Source organism: Macrosteles quadrilineatus, unplaced genomic scaffold (genome assembly GCF_028750875.1).
Source record: "Macrosteles quadrilineatus isolate MER2022 unplaced genomic scaffold, UCM_ALF_1.0 Scaffold_4__1_contigs__length_99947679, whole genome shotgun sequence".
NCBI classification, from domain to species: Eukaryota; Metazoa; Arthropoda; class Insecta; order Hemiptera; family Cicadellidae; genus Macrosteles; species Macrosteles quadrilineatus.
Genome location: NW_026542597.1, coordinates 37,152,947 through 37,178,203, shown reverse-complemented (window position 1 = coordinate 37,178,203; position 25,257 = coordinate 37,152,947). Strand labels below are relative to the sequence as shown.

Below are 25,257 nucleotides of genomic sequence, written 5' to 3'. Positions count from 1 at the left end.
CTCAGTAGTAACAGAAGAGTAGTAAGTAAAGGTTTGCTTCATCAAAATATTCTTTTGTTTGTCAAAGGATCAAATGCAGAACTCGTAGATAGTCCATAACCCAGTATTCTCAAAATCTTGCATGTTGGTCATCCGAGATCAGTCTCTCAGCAGTAACGGAAGAGTCTGTTATGTAGTAGGTAAAAGTTTGCTTCATCAAAATATTCTTTGTTTGTCAAAGGATCAAATGCAGAACTCGTAGATAGTCCATAACCAAGTATTCTCAAAATCTTGCATGTTGGTCATCCGAGATCAGTCTCTCAGCAGTAACGGAAGAGTCTATTATGTAGTAGGTAAAGGTTTGCTTCATCAAAATATTCTTTTGTTTGTCAAAGGATCAAATGCAGAACTCGTAGATAGGCCACAACAAAGTATTCTCAAAATCTTGCACGTTGGTCATCCGAGACGACCAACATAAAATAATCTCAGCAGTAATGGAAGTGTGTTCCATAATGTTTTGTTTTATATAATTATCCTTTTGGTTAGTTGAGAATCTAATGAACCTTTCCATTAGGGAATGGACTTCTCGAGTGTTTGAATGCTGTCGTGGGGTCAAATCACTGCAAAAACAAATTTCTTCTCTCTTTAGATGAATGTGTCACAGGCCCTAAATTTGAAGACATATTTTTTGTAGATAAATTTTCAATCATAGAACTCTTTTTGGATATCTTTTCGAGTTTCTGGAGTCAAGGGAAGTTCTCGAACAACCAATGGCTTATGTACCCAAGGACCAGCATTCTTGAGCGAATCTAGACTGGGGTAAGGTTCTCTATCTCGGGTGTATGCAAGCCAAAATCCGTATCCAGCCAGGCCACCAACAAACCCAAAATAGGCACCAATGCTAAGTTTTTGGATAAATGTCAACTTGCTCATTTTGATTTTGTATGAATAGTAAGTTGTTTCCTTGGTAATTTTAACTCATCACCATTTAAAAAACTTATTTGATCTCTAAGGTGACCGATTCAACTAATTTTGTCTTACATATCAATAGAAATTACACACTCCGTTTTTTTTAGGAATTAAACTTTTCAGTAGTCATTTGCAACATAATGTTGATAGTTAATCAATAATTATTTGTTATTTATAAATTATACAGAGTTTTCCCAGTGGTGTTTCATTTAAATTTTAGTTATATTTTGTAATATAATTTTTAATTCCTTTTAAACTTTTATTAGTGAACATTACCACTCAAGCCTCCTACCTCTTAGGTTGGGATTTGACAATGATTTAAACATTCAACCCATTCACTTCCACAGTTGAGAGAGTGACAGTGATCGCTCGCTTCATGGACTCGACGCCCTTGAGAGCTGTGATGCCATTACAAGCAGCTCTGGCCAATGCCTTTTGTTATCTGATCTCGAGTATGGACGACCCTAACGTACAAGTGGCCCAACGTGCTACCCTCTATCTAGGAACTGTCCATGACACTGCTATGCAGGTAGGTTGAAGCTTTGACTTTATGATATTATACCCACTATCATCAATATAATCATATTATGATTATACCCACTACTGTGGCTTTAGTTGTTTTGAACAGTCATCTCAACAATTTATTGCTATGGGTTAATTTAGTACCACCTGTGTATGTGACTTACAATCTTCACCAACTAGGAGTGGTGGACATACTCCACATACAACCCCACCACTGAACTGTGAATGGAAGGGGTGCTCTAGGAATCTCTGGAGCCTAAACAGGGGAAGCAATAGATGATTTAGGTCACTGTACAACCTGAGTATTATAGTATCGATCAGTTGGGTTGAATGAAAATAGTGCTCTAACTTGAAAAAAAAGAACAGCATTTTACAAATTTAAAATGTGTCATCAAATTTATTTAGCAGATTATGCGTTTGATCAACTACATAAATAAAACATGTTTGATTGTTGTTGGAAGAAACTATTTTTGATAAAACTCGTTTGTTTTAGTCTCTTATCATGTGCTTGGAGACACAGTTTGATTCTGTGATTGTTGACCGTCCGATGGTACTTCAATCTATCTACCAACTCCACAACAGCCTCAGCGACCGCAAGATCCTTTCCTGGGAGTTCTTTTTGAATCGTTTCGATGCGCTCTTCCTTGAGGCTCAGCTCAATTTGGAAAAGACATCCGGAGATGTTTCTTACTTCAGAGGTGACAGCAAGAAAGAGTTTAAATGCTTTAACATTTAAAATTGTTTTTGGAAACTTTAGTTTGGTCTCATTCAGGAATGAATCTAATGAAAATGCTTAAGTGCAATTTTACTTCCAAGGCATAAAATCGTTTATGCCTTGGAACTTACTGCAATAGTAAGTATTGCATGTTTCTGCACAGTGGTGGCAATTAGGGGCGGGGGCTTGGGGGGATATCGCTACCCCTCTCTTTTGGAAGAATATATATATAAATGAATGCAATGCATAATACCACCCTATGATTTGCGGGTGGTTTTGCCGCCTCCCTCTTCTTTATTGGTCAATCTCCACAAAACTGTAAATCTCTTATACTTGGATTATTATGATACGGAACTAAGTACGGAAAACATGCACATCCTGATATTTTTAAACTGCTACGTTTGGCAGTCTTTGATGCCTTTCATTTTTCAAGTACAAATAAAAACTATTAGGACAAAATTGAGACATGAAAGATATCTAACTAGAATTTCTATAATATAATTAGAGTTTTCTGCTCAGTTAACTTCGATTACACATTCGTGTTTTGCCTCAAAACAGTGAGTCAGCATTTTAGTTCAGTAGTTTTTAATAATTCCAAGATTTCATTGTTCAAAAATTAAATAATAATCCAGGTGGTTCAGTTATTTAAAGATTCAGTAAAAAACCTATTTCCTACTCTGATAAAAAATCCCATTAATGGGAAAAACTATCAATCAATTTCACTACTTAAAAAAACAAAGTATCATGATCAAACATTATTTTTGCCCTAACTTGGACGGCTCTCCGCAGATCTGAGAAACACGGACATGAAGAGTGAGGTGTTCATACGCAAACTGCATCGAGCACAGGAGGCGCTCACTCAGTCGGATACAGGCTCCAGCAAGACACTGAGCGCAAGCTTCGGTCCCAAGTGGCCGTACAAGCGCACCATGTCTGCTCCAGCGTCCATGGTCCCTCGGCAGGACACCAAGGAGGGTCAGTGGTAGTGGTTGTGACTGTAATAGGACTTATGTCCTGAATGCCTACGTTTGACATCGTTGTCAATTACCAATGACTATTAGCTATATTGTAATAAAATGGTCTGGTGGTTAGGAGCATATTTAAGCTGTTAGTTCTTCAATATAGAGAAGAAAAAAAGAACAAGTCTCTCAGGCCAGAACTTTCTCTGAATTGGAAAATTTCCTGACTAGAAGCTACACTGAAAAACTAATGCTCTCCATGAAAGACCTGAACAGAAAAACAGGTTTTGATTTAAATTTAGTCGCTAGATGAAATTTTCTTGTATGAAACCATACTATTTATGCTGTACCGGTAGATAAAATATCGATCTGGATATCTCCCCTTTCATTAATAATTTTTCCTCAATAACTTTAGTCTTTCAAAATTGCTCTTAAAGTAAAATTACAAGGGTTCTCACAGTATTGTAAATTTTAAGCATATTCACTACACTATTCCTGTCTTTAAAAACATTTAGATTCGAAAGTTATTGGGATTGAAAAATAGTTTATATAAAACAAAACAATTGGGTTCAAATATTGCTTGATAAATAAATATTTTGACATCCATACGTTTAATTTATCCTCTTGTGAATTAAAAATTGTGTTCTTTTGTAACATGTGATTCAAGATCACAAAAAAATTCAACCGGCTCAAAAAATCTTTCTTTGCTTAAACGCTCAAGTTCTGGTTTGTACACAGAAAAGGAGAAGGTGTACAGCCGACAGTCGTCTGCTCCGATCCTGAAGCGGAAAAGTTCTAGATTTGGATTGGGTCAGTTCCTAGGGTGTATGCCCCAAAATAACACTGTACTGCTGCCAGGTAGCTATAGAATCAGCCCTGCATTGGTGTACCCGGGATCCTGCTTCGCATGTTAGCTGCATGGTCAATGATCTGGTCGATCGATGGTTGGTGTTGGGTGTTGGACGGAAAAAACTTGATGATTCTAGACTAATATCTATCGCTATGTGTATTTGGTTTTCACTCCTGGGCAATCTGGAATCAAATCTTTTACATGTGTGGTTTTCAGGATTAGAATTCTAGGATGTGGTAGGTGGTGAGAAGATGATAATAATACTCAACAGATGGTCATCTTTTCCTCTAGCGGTTTTCAAAGCACCAGTGACAAGTACACGTCAACGAAAATGCAACTCACTTCTAAGGAAACAATAATGCCTGCAAGAATTTGTCTTAGTCTTACCACATTGTTCTAGTTAGAAGTGATTTCAACGTTTGAGTACATTTAAGGACCAGGGCACCTTTAATAAATAGGCCCAGTGGACTGGGCTCTGGGGAGCAAGAGGTTTTAGGTTTGTGGAGGGTGCAAGGAAGAGGGAATTCTCCCACAAGGTAGGAGGAGAGGGGTGCAATGATCTTTTGGGCCCATAGTGTATCACATGCAAACCTTAGGCCCATTAAGTACACAGTGGTGGTTAAAGCTCTGGTTAGGGAAGGCAACTACCTTTCAGTTTCAGTGGAGGGCTGTAAAAATAAAAATATTTGTTTAACAATCTTCACTTTCAATTTCCCAAAAAGAAAATAATTTTTACTCTGAAACTAAATGTTTGCAATTTTATTTTAACTAAAAGTGGATTGAAATCTTTATTCTATAAACAATTTTCTGAACCAATTTTATTGTTATTTGTTGCTAAAACTTCATCTGCACAACCAGGAAAATTTTAAACTCATAGATCAAATTAATTATAACAAAAGAAACCCCTAAATAAATACAATTGAAAAAAATTAAAATAAGAATAGTGTTGAATATTCAGGGTACATTATAGCTGATCTTCCAGTCAATTAGAATAAAAGTGCAACCAAACCTGATGTAATGAAGGTATGAAGATTCAGTTGAAAATAGTTATGTTTTTTGTTTGGATAATTCAAATTAAAAACACTGCTTAGTAGAAAACTGAAATGAACAAATTGCCTTACAATTTTACTTGGTTTTTCTTCTAGGAAAAGTGTAATTTAATTTTTAAAATATATCTCTGAATTGTTAGTGCAAAAAAAGTATTTTTAAACGTTGGGATCCAATTTGTAGTAAAATTTAACGTTAGTTTCAAGAAAATTGTTTTTCTTTCTATCACGTTAGGAAGTATAAATTAGGTTTACATATTTTGTTTTGCATTGTTGAAACACCATTCTACTCTTCATTAAAAAGGTGTAATTTTTGTGTTACAGGAAATACAATTTAAACTGTTTAACATTCTACAGATAGTGAATGTGTTGTGCTATCGTAAGTTTGCAAATAAATTTCTAGTACTGTATGTAGTTATTACGATGTACTCACTTTTCAGTGATGTTTTAGGGACGGAGAGACGGTGACTGCGGCATGTTTCTACTAATGTTTATGTGATAAATCCCAATCAAGCATGGCGCTGTGTTACCTTGAAAAGCTACTGAATTGCTGAGAATGGGTTCAATAACACATGTTTTACTAAATATAATATATATATATATATATTAGTCCATATTTAAATAGCTCTACAGTAGCTTACTCTGTGGAAGACCCCCCTCTGAATGGCTTATATCCCTTCACATAAATGTGTAATATACCACAACACTGTTAAATAGAAGATAACTGTTTAGATTTGTCAAAGACAGATTATTGTAACTACCATACATTTGTAGCTTTACTAATACATTTTAGAATCGTAGTTCAGTAAATAAAGACAAATGTCGTGTATAAATTGCGTAGCTGCTAACTAATTCTGTCGGTAATTTGAAAACGAGTTTTGCTGCTTTAGGTGAAGTGTGGCTTATTGAAGATATGTTCCATTAGAAACCAAATAAATCACACCCTTTATCCAAAATAAATATGGTAGGCTACTCACCTTGATTAGATTTCAGAGTCCAGTCAGTAGATTTTTGAGAATTCATGGATTTTTTCAGTGTTAACTGCATGATGATAAAACTCATTCGTCAGACATTTTGCCTTTGTTGGTAGTTAAGTTATTGGCTTCCTCAGTAGCCTAACCACTGAGAATGGAATTTTACAGAATGTGCAAAATGTCTGGTAGTAAATTTTGTCTGACGAAATTGTTGCAGAACAAAATTAAGGAATGAGGCACTCATTTTGAGAAAATGTAGATCCATTATCAGTACTCATATAGTTTAGACTATATTCTTTCTTATCTTTTCTGTTTACCTGGGGATGTCGCTAGCTCAGTGTTTAGACTATGGACTTCTGTTTTAGAGGCTAAGGGTTCAAATCCCACCAATCACCAATAGCTTAAATATGTGACTGAGGTGAGACGAATAGGGATAGTTCTCATGAAAAATATTCCTTTATTATTGTAGAAATCTGTCCACTAAAAGCCATATGATATTTTTTTGATTCCGCTTTCTATTTACTGAACTACACATATTGCATTAAGAGGTTGCACTTAACGACTTTGGGTGTAATCTAGCTTTCATTGTACAATCCATTCGTTGGTGTTGGCCATTTTGAGTGTTTTGAGTGTAAGTTTTTCTAACTATCAAACAAATTCCAGGATGTTTAACGTATTTTCATGCTACGAGACATTTTCCAAAGATTCAAATATCGAATGGTTGTGTTCCTTTTGATGTAAATGTACCACATTATTGTTAAGATTATAAAACTACATAGAAAACTTATACACATAACACATACAGTATACAGGGTGTTCAAAAAGAATCATCCGATTTTATAGGTTTATAATTTCAAAACTAATGATCATGAGGTTAATTTGATATAAAATGATAACTCATAAAGTTTTTACATACCATTTAAATGCTCAATATGACCCCCTTTAGATGTTCACCATATGTCTAGGCAATACTTAATTGAATTCGTCCAACACCTTAGCTAGTATGTCTTAAGTGATGAATTTCAACTGCTCTAGTGCGGTTCTTCAGTTTAACCAACATTATTGGAGGAATATAAATAGTCTCTTTTACAAACCCCCCACACAAAGAAATCACAAATAGTAAGTTCCGGTGACCTTGGAGGCCAGTGACGTATTGCAGAATCGTTTGGTCCAGGATGGCCGATCTATCTTTTATAAAGCTTAACATTAAAAAAATATCTTACATGAAGATTCCAGTATGGTGGGGTACCATCATGTTTGTATGTAAAAAAAACTATGAGTTATCCTTTAATTTAAATTTACCTCATGTCCATATGAATGTAACGGTACGTATTCCTCTTGGAATACCTACTGTTACTTTGGGTGCCCTCCTATTACATGAACATTATTAGTTTTGAAATTATAAACGTATAAAATCGGATGATTCTTTATAAAACACCCTCTATTATTCATCTCTAGAAAATTTGGACCCAGGTATGGCATTGTAAACATATATAATCTATTCTATTTATATAATTTAAGATTTATTAACTCAATAAAATACTGTCTAAAATTTTTTTTATAATTTAGCATTGATATAAACTTATTATTTTTGGAACTTTAGTCTTGCCCTTAGTAATACAGAACAGACCCTTAGTAATCTAAGGTTTAATTTTAGAAATAATTAATTTTATAAAATAGGAGTAATCTTTTTGATCTTCTTTATTTTAATTCACATGAAACAATTATTAGGTCTAATGTAATAGTATTTGAAAGTGTGGTTTGCTGATTTCAGGATATTTAAACTAAATATGAATTTTAAAATATTAAAGCTATGGTTTTACTGATATTTTGATAAACTGAATTATTGATTGATTGACACACACTTGAAAATGTACATACTGTATACCAATTTTTTACAGGTTTTTTAGAGTTTGCTGTCTTCAAAAACGTAAAACAAGACGTTCATTAAAATTTTATGTTGAGTAATTATTTGAAGAAAACCCTATTTTATAAGTTTAGACACGTACATTAAGCCTTTTAATGATAAACTTATAACTAAATAATTTAATAATAATATTTTGTAGATTAGTTACAAAGCACATATTAGTTTGTATAGTAACATATAAGAGCAGCAAAGGAAAAAAAATAACAAATCGAAAATAGTCATTGCATAAAAAAAAATTTGAACTGTAAACATTATTCCTTAAGAGCCATTACAAAGTCAAATAACACCAATGGCTGAAAATGGTGTATTGTAAAACTAGTGAAGTGTAAATTGTGAAAATGAAGTGATTCAAAGAAATTCTGCGTTTCGACACCAGTTAATAAAAGAGTGACTAAAAATTTGAATTTTTAACTGTCTTTATTAGTTTCCTTGATTATTCTATCTTATACATCAACTTTAAAAACCGTAACAACATGTTTTATTTTCTTAAGCTCATTGCTTTCATTGGATCTCGACAAACACTCTCAAATGGCCTTCTGTATAGGCCTATACACCTTCCTTGTTATAGCTCATGTCATTATCTACCTTTAAGCCCGTTTTATGCAATCTGTCTTGGATTGACGTTTTTGGATTTCCTCTTAATCTGTTGCCTCGTTAATTATGCAAAATTGAAAAAAAAAAAATCTGTTTACATTCGTTAATTTCTTCCTTTGTTGCTTAAACATTCATAAGAACAAAATTGACAGTACTATTTTCATAATAAAAAAAACAAAACAAATACATTTACTAAATATGAAAGGTGATTGCGCACGTATTGTCTTCTCATTCACACGACAGTACCTCAGCATGTTGTCATAAATGTTGGATGTTCTATGTTTGATATGCAGATGGTTTACAGTAATCTTGCTCAGTACCCCAGATGATGCGTTTAGTAACGCAGTGTTTTGTTGTTTTACAGACGGACACATACACTCAATGAGTGCAGCTCCGGTGCCAGACGAAACTAACCTCGTCGGCTTCATGCATCGAGTTATCGATCTTGAGGAATCAGATCGAGAGACGATGCATCTCTTGGTGTTTCTGCTGATGCAGTTTCTGTCTCGTTCCGATCAGGCAAGTGATTAAGGGTTGAAGATACTGGACACAACTGTTCTTGATCGTTGGGATTTTAAGAAACAGTCCAGCTAAAGAACAGCTGGTCTTATGCTCCTTTCACACTATAGGTTTTCAACCGTCCAATTGAAAACAGTGCAATCTTATGATGAGTTTATGTTTCTTTCACATTTCATGGTTTCAGACTGTATGCCAAGGTGAATGTGTTTAAAACGTCACAATAAACATAAACAGTGTCAAATTGACAGGTCAGATTGTAAACAATAAACATACAACAGCTGATCTACTGTAGTTGCACTGGAATTTTACTGTTTGAAAAAAATCTATGCAGTATGAAAGCTTGCATTTAAATGTGCCACTGATGCGCGACCTTGGTGTGACAACCATACCGTTCAGTGGTAGTGGACAGCTGCAAGACGGCATGGGTATCTACCGGTAAGGGTATCTGTACACGGGGAACCGTGTAGTGAGAAAGCTCTCATGCTCTTCTTTACGCTACTAAAAAAAACATACCCACATGGTTTTTAACCGTTTGGCAGAAATCGTATAGTGTGAAAGGAGCGTTTGTCAGTAACTAAGCTACACAAGACATCTACCCAGTAAACACCACACTAAGCTTGTTATTCTTGTATTGTCCCACAAAGCTAGCTGCTCACTACATCAATGGTGTTTCATGTTTTGGCGGATAGCCATTTGCAAACACTTCAGTCCCTATTTATTTACATATTTAAATAATATAGGTTACAATAGAATGATTACAGTTGTGTCAAACAATTTCAAAAAATTGAGTACATTATTGTATGTTTACTGATTATAATTTATCTTATGTTTGATCAGGCTTTTCCTAGTGATGAGAAATCTCAGGCAAAAACACAAACAATTGTACTGCGCCACCTGTATCTACTGCTCGGTTACAACCAAAATGAACGAGGATTTCACATTCCTTCTCATCGTTTGCGGTGAGTTCACCAGATTTAAGCTTTCAAACTATTTTACACCTGAATGTACAGTAAAAAATTATAATAGCTGTCTTATCAACGGAGATTGTGTAAGCAGTTAAAGCTTTTGTTAATTCAATCAGCTGTTGATTTATTTCCCAAGTTTTCATTTTTCAAGCGATGCCGTAAAAACCAAATTACACACACAACCTTCATAAACTTAAAATGCGACAGTTTATTTACAGGTTTGATATAAGGTAGTATTTTGAACATGTAATTGAACATGTTGAAATTCACAATCTACCTTCCACTCCAGGTCCGCCAATCTAGATACAAAAGTAATACGTTTAAATTAGAGAGAACAATGTATTGTGGATCACATGATTCTCTTACCACTTTCTGTCGTCCGTACAGGCAGTCGCCAGTGTTCAACGTGTTCATCGCCAATCTGCCCCAGCTGCTGGACCAGAACCACCTGATGGGTTGGATGGTGATCCCCACATGTCTAGTGCTGCTGCAGTACTGCCCCTGTCCTCCCCACCACCACCCTCCAGAGTCCCCCCCTCACCCTCCCTACAGCCTGTGGTACCTGGAGCCTCACACTCGCCGCTCCTGGCTCATGTCCTTACTGGTCCTGTTGTACAAGGTGAGTTCTAGTTTAATGTCCTTATTTATACAGAGTTAAATATATATATATATATATATATTTATACACAGTACAGAAGTATTAAGTTTATAACAATACATCCTTTCATTTCCTAGTTTTAGTACTCTTCATTTATTAAATTTTTTTACCGAGATACTTTTTAGAATAAGATTACTTTCTCCACGACTAATACAAGTGACAATTTTGATTGCAGTACCAATACAACCAGCAGCCACTGTGCTCTCAACTGCAGGCTCTGGTGAAGATTGTGATCAACACGTTGGACTCCCAGCATCACGTATGTCGCAGGATACCTCCCACAGTTGTGATGGGGGCCCCCCCCTCTCGCTCTAGAGGTAATAATAATAGGATTACCTTGTGTGTTAACCTACATATTGTAAAATGTTTGTTCTTGAAATCTGCAATAGGATGAAATAGCTACCAAAACAATAATGCTGCTCACACTTTTTTTGTGTAAAGTGATAGTTAAATATTGTATATAACCTTTCACGTTTATATTATCCTGTGATTGTAGATGTGAGCCAACCATCCCTGGGAGTGGAGGGGGAACACGGAGGGATGGACACGCCCCCTCTCTCCCCCATGTACTCGGGGGCTGACGTGACTGGTCATGTAACCTCCCGAGGCAAGACCTCAGCCGTCTACCACCAAAAGTCCCCCAGCTCTATGGAGACTCACTGGGAGGAAGACGTTCACTCTCTCAAAGGAAAGAGACACTTAGAAGCTGGGTAGGTTACCTTTCAAATGAGATGCTTGTAGAAAACTTAAATATGCGAGGGGGCGCCTTATGAATTAGGTTTTACAAACCAAATATTGCTGAAATCATCAATCTATGCAACTCTAGTGAAATCAATTGGATATTAGAGTAAAAAAATTAAGATTGTTAGATTAAAGTTTAGGAAATTGTGGAAGGTAGTGTGCCAACGCTTTGATACTATATTTACCCTATCTTCGCTCTACAGATATTCTACTGAAGCAGAAGAGACAGAATCTGAGCTCGCTGCGATTCCAGAAAGTAAATCTGACAGCACAGCTCATGGAAGTTCTCAGGTTTGTTTATTTTAAAACTAACAAAAACTTTATATGAACGTGAAGCATCAACAATTGTGAGAGACCAAACTTTGCCAAAAGTACTTTCTCTGTGTCACTGAGTCCCATGTATTGGTAAAAAGTTCAGATCAGAATCAAAACAAAATACTCAAAGAAAAGAATTCTTCTCCAAATTGTTCCATTAGACTAAGGAAATAACTAATAAACATGTATTTTTGACTTATCCCCAAACTTATCGCCAATGAAAGAAATAAGGGCTTAAACTTGGTTAAAACATTTCCAGGTCAATAGACAGTTTGACACATATGCTGGTATGAAGCATAGGTGAACTGTGTCAGAGGGGAACTAGGAAAATTCTTTAGCTCTTAAAATATTTTTAGGCTAAACTAATAACTACTGCACAAGCATTATCCATAAAAGTAATCCATATTTACTAGATGGATTAAACCTGTTATATCTATGTACTGATTACAATCATTAGGGTTCATTTGAGGAAGATCGAACGGATGATCCAGATGGCAAGAAGAAAGGCAATGACGGATCTAGCAGAGGCACACGACCAGTGTGGTTCTTAGGCAGTGACGATCATTCGATCCAGGTAAGTTGTCTTCATGACGAAACTTAACATTTTCTTGACCTATTAATGAAATAAAATAAACTATCATTTGGTTTTTGGAAAAGGAGATTTTGAATAAAGATACAGCTTACCTCACCTATCAGATCTTTATTTGTTTATTTTCTGGAACCTACAGTTCCAGCCACTAAAAATATTTTTCACATAGCTTTCAGCAAAGCTGACCTCAAGTTATGATTGGCAGAAATCCAATCTAAATATTTCAGTTGGATAGCTGATTTTGTGTTTAAAGCGTGGTAATCCTAACTCCACCAACCAGCAATGGCTTTGAGCCACGTAAAGATACGATGATTTGGTAGTTTGGAGCCAACCTAAATCTGTCGGTACAGCTATCAAGTAAAATACATTAAACTCTCTTCAACAAGGAGTTCCAGTTTTGTATCTCTTTCAAAAAATCAACAAATTTTAAACAACTGAACTTACTCTGTCTCACATACATTCAACAGTTAAATCTGTAATTTCCAGAAGAGTAATGGGTCCGGCCTCGCTGGTCTGGCAGGCAAGTGGGGGGTGAAGGAAGGGATGAAGATGTTAGTGACGTCGTCTCTGTTCTCGGTAACTCCACCAAGCAAGATAGTCCCACCCACCAGCCCCGCCGAGATGTCTAGCAAAACTCCATCTGCGTCCACCCCCTCCATCCCAACAGTCAGGGAGGGACCTACACCGGTCTCTCCCCATCATCCACCCCCACCACTGACACTCAAGTGAGTAAATGGTATTTCAGAGTGTACCGAAAGTTCAATATTTGTTACCTTAAAAAAATATGGTTTTAACTCCTGGAGGGGAGATTGATAGGGCTTAAACAGCATCGTTAAATTCTTGCTGATAATCTGTGATTTCTTATGAAAAGTAGATAAAGAGCAATTGCAAAATTACACTGATTCTGAAAATAGCAGTGTCGGCTGTCTCTCTTAAAAGTGTAAATTTTTTTACGATTATCTACTTGTTTAGTCTGAGCATAGACATAGACATAGAAGGATAACAGATAATTTTTATCTACATTATAGGGTTCTCAAAAAAATCATCCAGTGAATAAGTAGGCTTTTTAAATTATTTTATCTTTTATTTTATCTCTGTTTGCATTGAGTAGCATTTACATTTTTTAGATACTAAGGAGCATACAATCAACAAGTGTTGTCCTAGCTTTTCCTGGATAGTCAGTTGTTCTGCACATGTGAGGCAATACTACAATTTACCGCCGTCTTGGATTTCGCTTTGTGAAATGATATATCATTTATGTATTTAAATTTATATTAAATTGTGCTCTGGTATTTGGCTTTTAGACCTTTTATGGTAAAATTGGTAACTGACAGTGAAAGCCAGCATACTCATTGAACACTATTTCTTCTTTTTCATTCCACTACATCTTAGTGAATATTGTAGCAATACAAGGTTTTACTACTGGGGAAGAGGTATAAGGAAGTTTTTTCTGTCGGTTAACTAGTTTGAGAAACAAAGTTTATAAACCATTAACTAGTGTTAGAGGCTCATTGGTAGAGTTTCTACAAACAACTAATATGAATTGAGTTCCAAAGGCCTACCTTGGAGAAGGATAGGTCGCTGGAGAAGGACACAGAGTGTTGGCCGGACAACTCGCAGCATGGGTCACCCGTCCCTCGGCCAATGGGAAGAGGCAAGCGAGCACCGGAGGGAGGGAATACCCCCACCTCCACCTCCTCATCTACCCCCACCCCTACCCCTACATCGCACCCTCCCTGGCAGATAGATGGACCAGGAGCACACTACAAGGCACATTCCACTCTGCCCTGTCAAGAGCGACTGCTGCACACAGGAAACTCAGGGAAACCAGGTTTGTTTTGTGAAAATTACATGATATGTTACAAGATTAATTACCATCATTGTGAGTTTGATCTAATAAAATGCCTTTTGTATAGACTTCATTGATAAATGAGTATTAAAAAAATTCTGCATTGAATGTTTACTTAAATTTTGCTACAACTTCTTTTGTAAGGAAGAAGTATTAAACCAGTTATGTGTTGTGGGATTATAATCCATTTATGAAACGGTTTTGTTTTATCTGATAAACGCAAAAGATTTACTTACATAGGGACTCACACAAGTGTATTTTTTCTACCAGTTTGAAAATAATGCTAGATAACCAAACTCCCAGAGTATTTAAAAACATTTTCTAATAGTTTTGGAAAATATTTCTGTTATTCTTTTATACAATTATATTCTTTTTGTAGTGTGCAAAGCGATGATCTCTCGGCGCCAAGAAGAAACGACAAACTACGGCTCGCCTGACTCTCCTCTTTCCAAGATGGACGTAATATCAGTTGGTTAGTATGAATGCATTGCTTATTTTTATCTCAATATGAATAAATTACAAGTGTGAAATCCAGTGAGATGACTTCTCCTTTTTTACTGACAAAGACAATGTTTAGTATAGAAATAGTATATTACGTTACTAGTCCTGAAAATAGGTGTTTACCGGACGAGTCTGGTTGTTCCCGTGCGTGTCAAAGTCGAGTGGGGGATTGCCATACCAGTCCGGTAAACACATTTTGGAGTGACGTACAATATTTTATGCCATACTACACTAAGCCAACTTCTGTGCAAATCCTTACATGTTCCCACCGACTAAAGAACTAACAATCACTAGGCCTACTCATAACCTATTTTGGTTTATAAATCATTGTCAAATATAATCAGCTGGTTAGTGTCCGGTAAAAAACTGGTTGTGTACATAATGAAACCCCATTTTATTATGCTGGCGGCAAACAGCTGTTTTCTGGACTAAATCCTTGCGTGGGAAGCTGGTTAAATCATTGTAGTGTGGTCTAAAAGTTCATTTACTAATGACAACTGAGTTCATATAACGCTGAGTCTATGTGCGTGTAGAGTCACCACAAGAGAGTCAGACGGACTCAGTACAGAGTGTCTCTCATCTAGAGATGCCACCACAAGAGAGACTGCTGCCTATCGGCTCATCTGTGCCTGCGTTGGTGCAACATGTTAGACAAGCACTGGGCGTCAACTCCTGCGACCTTGGTGAGGGAAATGCATCATAAGAAGTATAGAATAAGTTTTCTGTTCATTAACCAATAATTACAGTGACATTGATATAGCCAATTGAGAAAAGATTTTGTTAGATGTGAATTTTTTGCAACGTTTTTTGTACTTTTTTTTTCATTGAAACTTCAACTAATTTTGTTGCATAGGCTTTTATGGGGAGAATTTCTAAAACAGAGAAGTACCTCCTTGTTTAAGATAGATATCAATTTTTAGTTCTCTGGATAGGAAATCCTACATGGCTAAAAGCTGTTGGTGATAAGCAGAATTTGAATTCTCTGGGGCAGAAGCTCCATACACCACTATATACTGGTGTTCATTTGAAATCATTGACTGTAATGAATCTCTTCCCAAGCCAAGTTACACTACATTTCAAGAATAAAATATATTACTCTTTTATGAAAATGTTACATCACTTTAATGTTCACCGTATATTCACAAACATCCGCACAACATTTATGTAATTTTGGATGATTTATTTGTTGTAGAGCGCAAAGCTTCCATGGACCAAGGTCCAACAAGGTCCCCGAGTGACATAGACTCCTTGTCTTACACCAAACAAGACAGCTTTGAGAGAAGCGAACCGCTACAGGTAACCAGAGTTTGAAGTTGTCAATATTCAATTTGAAGTTTGTAGAATATATGTATTGAAGTATATGATTTCACTAAATTTACATCATGCATGAAGTGTTAATTTTTGTAGCAATATATGTAATGAAATGTACTTCACTAAATAATTGCTATTGTCGCAACTAACTGTGTCCAGACTAGCCGTAGCATCAGTCCCCGCAGACTCATCAAGCAAGTCGCGTTGGAATCCCCACCACCTACCAACCAACCTGATCATGATGCTGGCTTTTTCCGCAAACCCTCCTCAGGTACTTGGGCAAACCATGTACATATAATAAATTTTGAGCTTGTTAAGATAAAATTACCATTTTGTACGTTTACAGATGTATTTAAACCCCTTTAATACATACCTTGCCTAATAATATTGTAATGATATTTTTGTTTGAAGTTTATAAAAATAAAAATGCCATACAGATAAGCAAGTAAGAAATGTGCTACTGTAAACTATATAGTTTTGCTGCAAAATTGACAGTACCGATAATGTACGGTTTATTTTTAATTTTAAATATTTAGAATCGATACAATATGTTTTTTACTGGCGTTTCTTTATGTTCAAATGGTAGGTACACAAGTGGCTATTGTTATGGATAAAATTGATAATATATTAAACAACTATAGCTAAAGTAGACAGCCTTTGATTATTGCAGGAAATTATGTGGTATTTAAAAGGTTTGACATTAAATTGTTGTTGTTGTGGTAAAGATGACATTTACATCGCTTTCAGGCAAAGTATAGACAGCATTTTGTACATTTGATTATCCATTGAAATCTTGAACACCAGATTATATCTTGAAAATTTACAGGGAAAGCAGACGACAAAGACAGGATGCAGAAGTCAAAGGTGAGGAGACAGGTTCCGTTTGCGGCATCGGCCGGAGCTTACAACGTTTCCGACAGCTCTCGTAGACCTACCTCCTGGTGTGGGGCGCAGCAACAATCCCTCCTCAACCCGGCTACGCAGCAAGCCTGTCATGCTGCGTTTGAACTGAAGCAGAGCTCCTTCAGAGTGGGCGAGGACTGTGTGTACGAGAGGTGAGAACCAGTCAGTTCATCAGGACCCTCAGGAGTCTCAGTTCCTGTGTTGCAGGTCTAAGCTATAGATTGTTTTTTGGGAAGGAGGTTATCAAGTATAGAAGTGGTCCATCATGTCACAAGGAACACAACACCTCTAAACTCTTCACAGTAATTAGAATATAGAATAGAAATGATAGAATTATTCACCAAGGTTGAGTAAATGATAAGGATATCTTCAGGTACAATGGAGGCTAGGAAGTTTCTGGGAACATTATTATACTTATATTTCAACACATAATTACAAAACCTAGTACCATATTTAACTCATTTTTACTCAACAAATAGTTTTAAATCTTAGGTCATAGTCATGCTGTCTTGGGAAAAGTGTGTTTCCTTAAGTTTTTACTTTTTTCCCATCTAGGTAAGCCTGCTATCATAACTAAAATTCTAATGTATGCTCCTGTGCCCGATCTTACATCATTAGTCTCCAACAAGAAAATTTGTATATTAACAAATTCAATCCAGTGTTTTTACAAAATTTACCACATAAATTAAATGTGTTTCTATGAAGGTGTGGCGAGTGCGGAACAGTGAGGGAAGAGTACAGCGATGAGGAACTCGGACTGTGTATCGTCATTCTGGGGACCTTCATACACAGAGAGCCTGCACTGGCAGCACCGCTGCTGCCTGACATACTCACCATCGTGGCCAAGTGAGTAACTGAAAAATATTTATAAAAAATTGAATTCATTAGGCTACCAGCAATAATTTTCCTATTCAAACATCTAAAAAGTTCTTTTAAGCCGTTTTGTTTCAACTCTACTACTGTTTTACACCAGGCTTGCGATGAGTGCCACTTACCCCTGGCAGTGTGAGAGCAACATGTATCTGCCAGGCGGTGCTATCAGTGTGGCGCATCAGTTCATCCGCTGTGTTCTACACCAGCTGGCACCCAATGGAGTGTTTGTGCAGATGTTCCAGACACATGTGTCAGGTGCTTAAATAGTTGATTTTTAGTATTTTCAATCCTTGTTTAGTACAATGTATATAATTATTCACAATGAAAGATTTAAATGTAGTTATATCTGAATTTGTTTTTGATAAACCTCCTATGGATTCTATAAATTGCTAATTTATATTGCTGTTTTTTATTATATTTATCCATGTGTTTCAGATTCCTCAAGGATGCAGTTTTTCAGAAGCGTTGCTCAAGCTCTTCTAGATTTCAATGAGCTTAACCCCATTGCACCTCTGCAGTTGCTGTTAGAAGTGAGTCGTTGTTTTACACTGTTCATGTACATCCAACAAATAGGTCTCAAGACTTATTTTCAATGCATTTAAAGCCAATGATAACTTACTTGTAGCGAATAGTGAATAGGCCTACTATATTTATCTATTCTATTTAGTTCCACTTATAATATTACATTTTATTGTCTGTTAACTGTTATGTTTTCTGTGATGTTTTGTGGTTGCAATTAGAGGGCGTTTCTCATCAATAAGTGAAGGGTGTAAGTTTCATAATCAATCCAGGTACTTGATACAATTATTTACAATCTCTTTCATCAGTAAATTTCTAGAGTTATCAAAACTAGTACAGAAGGTCCATACTTTCCTGCAGTGTCTTAGTGGAATTTTATCTTCTCTGGTATTTTTTTAGACCAGTGGTTGTATTTTTGCTACTATGCAGTTTTATGGACAACCATGAACATGTTAATTTCCTATAATTTTCATTCCCCAGCCCTCCTCCCTTCTCATGCATTTCAAAGGTTCTACATTTCATTAGGTCTACTAGTGTATTTTTCTGAATACGATGCTTTATTTTGCCAACGGCAGGGCCGTATTTCCCTAACGGCGGACACGGCGGTTGCCGGGGGCCTCGACCTAGAAGGGGGCCTCACTTGGGGCCTCAAATATTATTTTCTTGATGAATTTATTTCACTAATCATCTTTTTCGCAGCGATAGCGGGAGCTGTTGATGAAATTTGAGAGACCGCAAAAGATCCTCGCTATTTCCCCGTTAGCGTAGGAGTTGTCTCTATTCGCCCGTCATCGCGGAAGAAGTCCAAGATTGTATCCCGACCGCGGAAGACGATGATGGCGTTTACACGGCCACGGGAAATGAACTTGATTTTGCCGCGATAGTGAAATACGATGACGTTTGCACGGCCACGGGAAATGAACTTGATTTTGCCGCTATCACGCAAGACGACGATCACGTTTTCGAAACTGCGGGAGATGTTCATGATTTTGCCGCTACCGCGAAAGACGATGATCACGTTTTTGTGACGGCGGGAGACAATGGTGATGTCCACATGGCCACGGGAAATGAACTTGATTTTGCTGCTATCACGCAAGACGACGATCACGTTTTTGGAACCGCGGGAGACGTTAATGACGTTTACACGGCCGCGGGAGACGTTCATTATTTTGATTCTATCGTGAAAGACGATGATCACGTTTTTGTGACCACAGGGGACGATGATGATGTCTAGATGGCTGAGGGAGATTTTCATGATTTTGCTGCGATCACAAAAGACGACGATCACGTTTTCGAGAACGCGGGAGACGATGATGACGTTTACACGGCTGCAGGAGATGTTCATGATTTTGCCGCTATCACGCAAGACGACGATCCCGTTTTCGAAACCGCGGGAGACGATGATTGTGTCTACAAGGCTGCGGGAGATGTTCATGATTTTGCCGCTATCGCACAAGACGACGATCACGTTTTCGTGACCGCGGGAGACGATGATGATGTCTTCACGACCACGAGAGATGTTCATGATTTTGCCACTATTGCGCAAGACGACGATCACGCTTTCGTGACCGTGGGAGACGATGATGATGTCTACACAGCCGGCCAACGGTACTTTTTTCCTTCTTTGATCTTTCCCAAAAGATTTTCCCATAATTCTATAAACATAGAAATTAACATAGCGCTTTTCTCCCATCACAGAACCTCAACTCCAAGAAGTCGCTGTGTCCTGAGCAGTTGCCAGTGATCCTGCACAACACTGCATGCTATCTGGACTGTTTGCCGCTAGAGGCCGGGCTAGGCCCAGGGGCGTCCACGTGGTCTGCCCTCCTGGCACAGCTGGAGTTGCTGTTCCGGCGCATCGTGTTTGTAATGTACTCTCTGTCAGATGTGACAGCGCTGCTGCGCATCATGGTGTCGGTGCTACGAGTGCCCGGCGTCCAATCTACCAAGGTAATTTGAAATTGTAATTGGAAATTTGGGAAAACAGTGGTAAGTTGCTTTTTTTTAGCATTGACTATCAACTTAGTTGAGTCAAACACTTAACATTATGGTGTCGGTGCTGCTATTGTCTGGCTTTTAATATACCAAGGTATAGGAATGTGACATGTGTAATTGGTAATGTAGGAAAATAGTTCTACGTTGACATAGTTCAATAACATTCTGTTCAAGGGTACTGCTAGAAAATTGTATAGGGTGACTTACTGGAAGGTTTGGATTTGCAGAAATGAGAATGGTCCACAGACATTTGTTGGAAATAAAATGTTTCAAAACATGGGTTTAATGTTTAGGTAATTTTTCAAGATTTTGTACACAAAAACTAGTGTAGTCAGAAGTCACTTATACTAAAAAAAATATGTCTACATCATAACTTTATAAATTATCTCTGCCACTCTTGGTTGGCACCCATGATTGTGTTACAGCCTTGCACTGTACCACTAATTAAATATCAAAAATAGACTTCTTAATCTACTGCAAAATCTGAGCGACTTATGATGTTTCAATACTGGTATTGTTTTTCATACGCTGAAGTTGATTATATGTTTCTAATAAAAATCGATAAATTATATGTTAAATCCATGGTAAAAACGTAAGCAACAACATATCAGTAGCATTTTGATGGCTAGAACCTGTCTTTCATCATTGTGTCAAGGAATAGCTGTTCTTAATTCAGTAAAAAAATAATCCTATACATGTTGTCTTGTTCAATTGTACACTCACATCTTGATTCACAGTTAGATGAAAATATACACTTAATGTTTGCGTAGTTTTAAAATACTTTGTGGTAGGACACTAGTTTTATGGGTCTTACATTATCCTGTCTAGTTCATACACAATCATCTCATTGTTTATTAACTTAATGTGATTAACTATTTTGTTTCAGGGAATCCTTGACCCGTTCTCAAAGATACTCGCATATGGAATCCAAAACTGCTCGATTAAGTACCACTATTTGATAGATCTTTGCTACCTCTGCAATCGAGCATTTACTCGGGTGAGTAAATAGTGTAATTAAATGAGATTCACAATTTTATATTTTTATGTACTTTATTTTATGTACTTTTACAAATTTTTTTAACACTTTACCAACTGATATCATTTTTGCAATCTAGGAAAGGGAGAAGCAGGTTTTGACTAGAGTGGTGGTTTTTGAGCTCGTTCAAGCTATTAAGTTCAAAACAGCGATTCCAGACTCAAACTTCTTGATGCTGATCAACTTTATACTCCAGGCAAGTTTGAACAACTTATTAAACCTCTGTAATTTTACCTTTAACTTTATTTTGTTACAACAAGTTAGCCATCCCTACTAAGAACTAGGAGTCCTTTCTTTGATTAGTACTGTAATTAAAATGAGTCAATGTATGTATTATCAGTTAAAATGAGTGTGACATCTATAACAGGGACAACCGTACAATTATAAATCCAGAAACTGAAATGTATCTTACTTTACTATTGGTCACTCAAACCATAAAAGGTTTTCAGTTTCGCCAACAATTTGCCTCCACCTCAGCCTGTCTTGAACTATTTCCTCCAATAATCCTGTTCCTCATGTCCTTGTCTAGTACTTGTATCCCAAAGGTCTTCTTCCTGCTGGATTTCATAACTTGGATTTTTATCCATGTCCTCGTCTCTCCTATTAAAAAGTCCTGCCCACGTGAGTAGGCCTAGTCTTGATTTTTCTTCAGCTAGTCTCTTCTCTCTCTCTCTCATCTCAGTCTCTTCTCTGAAACAACTCTCTCTTGCTTAGTACTAGATTTTCAAAAACTATTGTACATTTTCCTACTTTCTTTCCACTGTTTCTTTTGTTTGTACGTGCGAGACACAACTGACATTTACAAAGTTTTGTTCATCCCAATAACACCTATTTCCATTTAATCCTTGTCTTAGTGTCGGTTCCTTCCTTTTTATCAATTGTTACTCCTATGATGGGGAGCGAGCTGGCGTAGTGGCTAGAGTGCGGGACTTCGGTCCGTGAGGTCCCGGGTTCGATCCCCGCCAAGTCACCAATGGATTTGATCTAAGTGATAATGCCGCAACCCCTAGGTCTAGCCTGAAGTAATGTGAAAAACAATCCCAGGCTCGTGCCTGGCGTCCTAGGACAAAAAAAAAAAAAAAAAAAAAAAAAAAAAAACTCCTATAAGTATTTGAATTCTTAGAAACTTTTTGAATTTATATACTTGTATTTTAAGAAAAGCCAAGTGTCTGATAAGGAATTTTTTTCAAAGGGATAAACTTCAGTCAGCTTCCCCAAGAACTAAGAAAACAGGGGCTAAATCCTTTTCAAATAAATTTTTGAATTTATTTGGGTTTTGTTTAAAAAATGTATATAATAATGATATAGTCAAATTATTCCTTTTACTTCATTTTTGTTGTAACTAATATTTAAAAATCTAGTTGTAACTAATTTTTAACCATTTAGTTACTTATAACCACAGCTATACAGGAATGACAGAAAACTTGTAGCCACTAAATATTTACCAAAAAAGTCGAACAATGACAGCATTGGAACAGTTTGAAATTTATAGAGCCACCAAATTTGACACAAACAACCTGCTAAATGACAAAACACCGTGCACTCCAACATTCTTTTTGAAACCATTATAAAATTAGACGATAGAACAAACAATGCTGCACTCGCCACGTCATCAGGACAAAGGTCAGATCACAACCAACTCTTGACTTTAGTTAAATCTCGACACACGTCAGGAGCACCTCCATATCGTCCTGCCGGTGCACACGTTAGGAAAGAAAAACGATGCTAAATAAACTTTGAGTGTTTTTTATGTTTGTGTGTTTTATTTGTAAGCTTTTGATGCATATCTTGAGGGAAGATTAGTTCTTATACGGAAATTACGATAGCGTTCGAGCCGAAATGCGCATAATCCATTAAGGACAAAACTTGGACCACAAGGCGATATCAGGTAACATAACCATTTTTATATGTATTCCTTTTCCTAGGACTCTGGTGGCATCCTACCACCCAGTGTGGCTATGGAAGGCAACATGCCGACTCCATACATGGACGGGCCTGTGATCAACACAGGGGCTGCTGATTGTATGAGACAACATCTCAACGATGCTCTGGACTTTCTCTCAGACTTCCACACACTTGGCAAAATAAAGGTGGGCACAATGTCATCGATATTTAGATACTTAAGTTTTGTTAAGGAAAGATTAAGAGAATTTTCAGGTATGCAACAGTTTTTGGTGAGAGAGATAAGTACAGAGTAAAGTAAATCTTGATTAATTTTGTCAAAACTCAATACATAATGTCCTCATCAAAGATGAACTATTATCAGCACTTACTGCATTTGGTGGATCACGTAATAAACAATCAAATAGAGGCAAATTTAAATATTTGAGGCCCCATTACTTTTCTCCATTGGTCCTCTTTCTACGGTCCCTCATTTACCTCCATGGGCTATTGTATCAATTGGGTATTTCATGTCTTTTTTCAACCTTTAAAACTTCAGAGATTTGTGTTTCACAACCAATTATCTCATGAATAACTCCCTGTAAATTCAGCTGCCTTTGGGCTAGCACCCTCAGCCACTCCTTAAATCAGCCACAGTCCAATAATTAAAAAATCTTGTATATTTTCAGAGTTTCTGTAAGGGAATGCCAGTGGGACTTAACGAGGACACTCTCGGAGGAACGCTGAAGAGTGGAATTGCACAGTTTGTGGCTCTAGAGATGATGAGAGGTAACAACCGAGACAACAGAGCGGCCGCGAGGTGTCTACCTTGGCTCTACGGGACTACTTCTCTCCAGCAGGGGTAATGCGAGAGATATATATCATCTGATTCTTAACCATACAGTACAATATTGTTTTTAGATTCTTGATAAACATCTACAAAGTATTGTGCTACATTATAACAGAGTTTAATAATTGGTGCAAAATTGGAACACTGATAGTCCTTATTTTCGTTGGTTAATGGTTACCATCAAACATGAAAGGCAGGAGTGGACCTGTTTAGCTATTTAACTCTTAAATGAGTCACACTAATTCTAATTATTACATAATTGTTCAGACTTTAGACCAGCTGTATGTAGTACAATGACCCAACCTATTAAATGCGTACAGTGTTTTTCGACTTCCCAGACCGAAACTGGACTGCTCTCTTTGGGACTTCTACAAAAAAAAAAAAACAACATATAATATCCCCATTACCCACCTTCCAGATCACACAAATTATGTTTCACTCATTTTTGTAGAAACAAAAGTCTGAATTAAGGGTTAAAAATATTGAATTATAGAAAATTATAACTATTTTGCTAAAAATGATCTGCAGCCCATTTACGAGCTAAAGGTGTATAGTTATGAAATAACAGGGCTCATTTAAGAGTCAATAGCTCGTAAAAAAAAACTTTATAATGGCTTGTTGAAGAGAATCATACCATTAATATAAATATATTTGTGTTGTGGGTTTTAAAATAAAAACTCTTTGTGAATTACTCCTTTGAAGTAGAGTTTGATTTATGAAAATAGTGTTTCATTTTGCCTATCAATCTTTCCCTGATTTAATTTAATATTTTCATATTTGATTAGATTTTGTGTGACGCTGACATAATTTTGCGTATATTTTATGGTCAAGATATGAGATGACAGATTTGTTTCTAAAATCAGCTTCTTCTTTAGCTAGAACGATTAATTTAAAGCCCAGTGATCAAGGAAAACCAAGTTTTGACACATCAGAAAGCTGTGATAGAAGCTCTGTTACTGTTCACAGACCCAGGGAGTTCCTGGACTGTGTTGGCCACATCAGGTTGTTGTCCTGGCTGCTGCTAGGCTCTCTGACACACACTGCGCTGCATGCCAACGTATGTACGCCAGTGCCTCAGGAGGCTTCGTGTCAGATAGCTGACCATGTGCAGATCATCATGGCTGGGTTTGCAGAACAGCCGAAGGCCTCTGTACCTCACATGTCGTCTTTGTTTCACGCCTTCGTGCTTTGTCAGGTAATTTTAGAAGCATTCAATT

General features: G+C 36.9%; 1 protein-coding gene across 5 annotated transcripts in view; it reads left to right on the top strand.

Moving 5' to 3' along the window:
- LOC128991720 (protein unc-79 homolog) overlaps nt 1–25,257 on the top strand; it is a 53,820-nt gene that overhangs the window by 25,387 nt on the left and 3,176 nt on the right. For 4 of the 5 annotated variants that reach the window (XM_054414845.1, XM_054414842.1, XM_054414843.1 and 1 more), the window contains 27 exons: nt 1,296–1,477; nt 1,964–2,168; nt 2,975–3,160; nt 3,883–3,954; nt 8,900–9,054; nt 9,892–10,013; nt 10,407–10,638; nt 10,853–10,994; nt 11,174–11,387; nt 11,622–11,709; nt 12,191–12,307; nt 12,809–13,047; nt 13,879–14,153; nt 14,551–14,643; nt 15,206–15,355; nt 15,865–15,968; nt 16,143–16,254; nt 16,810–17,038; nt 17,592–17,732; nt 17,860–18,014; nt 18,195–18,289; nt 19,977–20,228; nt 21,160–21,270; nt 21,389–21,505; nt 23,235–23,399; nt 23,880–24,052; nt 25,007–25,235. In XM_054414845.1, coding sequence (XP_054270820.1) covers nt 1,296–1,477; nt 1,964–2,168; nt 2,975–3,160; nt 3,883–3,954; nt 8,900–9,054; nt 9,892–10,013; nt 10,407–10,638; nt 10,853–10,994; nt 11,174–11,387; nt 11,622–11,709; nt 12,191–12,307; nt 12,809–13,047; nt 13,879–14,153; nt 14,551–14,643; nt 15,206–15,355; nt 15,865–15,968; nt 16,143–16,254; nt 16,810–17,038; nt 17,592–17,732; nt 17,860–18,014; nt 18,195–18,289; nt 19,977–20,228; nt 21,160–21,270; nt 21,389–21,505; nt 23,235–23,399; nt 23,880–24,052; nt 25,007–25,235 — 4,355 coding nt within the window. The remainder of the gene's footprint in view (nt 1–1,295; nt 1,478–1,963; nt 2,169–2,974; nt 3,161–3,882; nt 3,955–8,899; nt 9,055–9,891; nt 10,014–10,406; nt 10,639–10,852; nt 10,995–11,173; nt 11,388–11,621; nt 11,710–12,190; nt 12,308–12,808; nt 13,048–13,878; nt 14,154–14,550; nt 14,644–15,205; nt 15,356–15,864; nt 15,969–16,142; nt 16,255–16,809; nt 17,039–17,591; nt 17,733–17,859; nt 18,015–18,194; nt 18,290–19,976; nt 20,229–21,159; nt 21,271–21,388; nt 21,506–23,234; nt 23,400–23,879; nt 24,053–25,006; nt 25,236–25,257) is intronic. The other variant, XM_054414844.1, reaches the window with a different exon arrangement.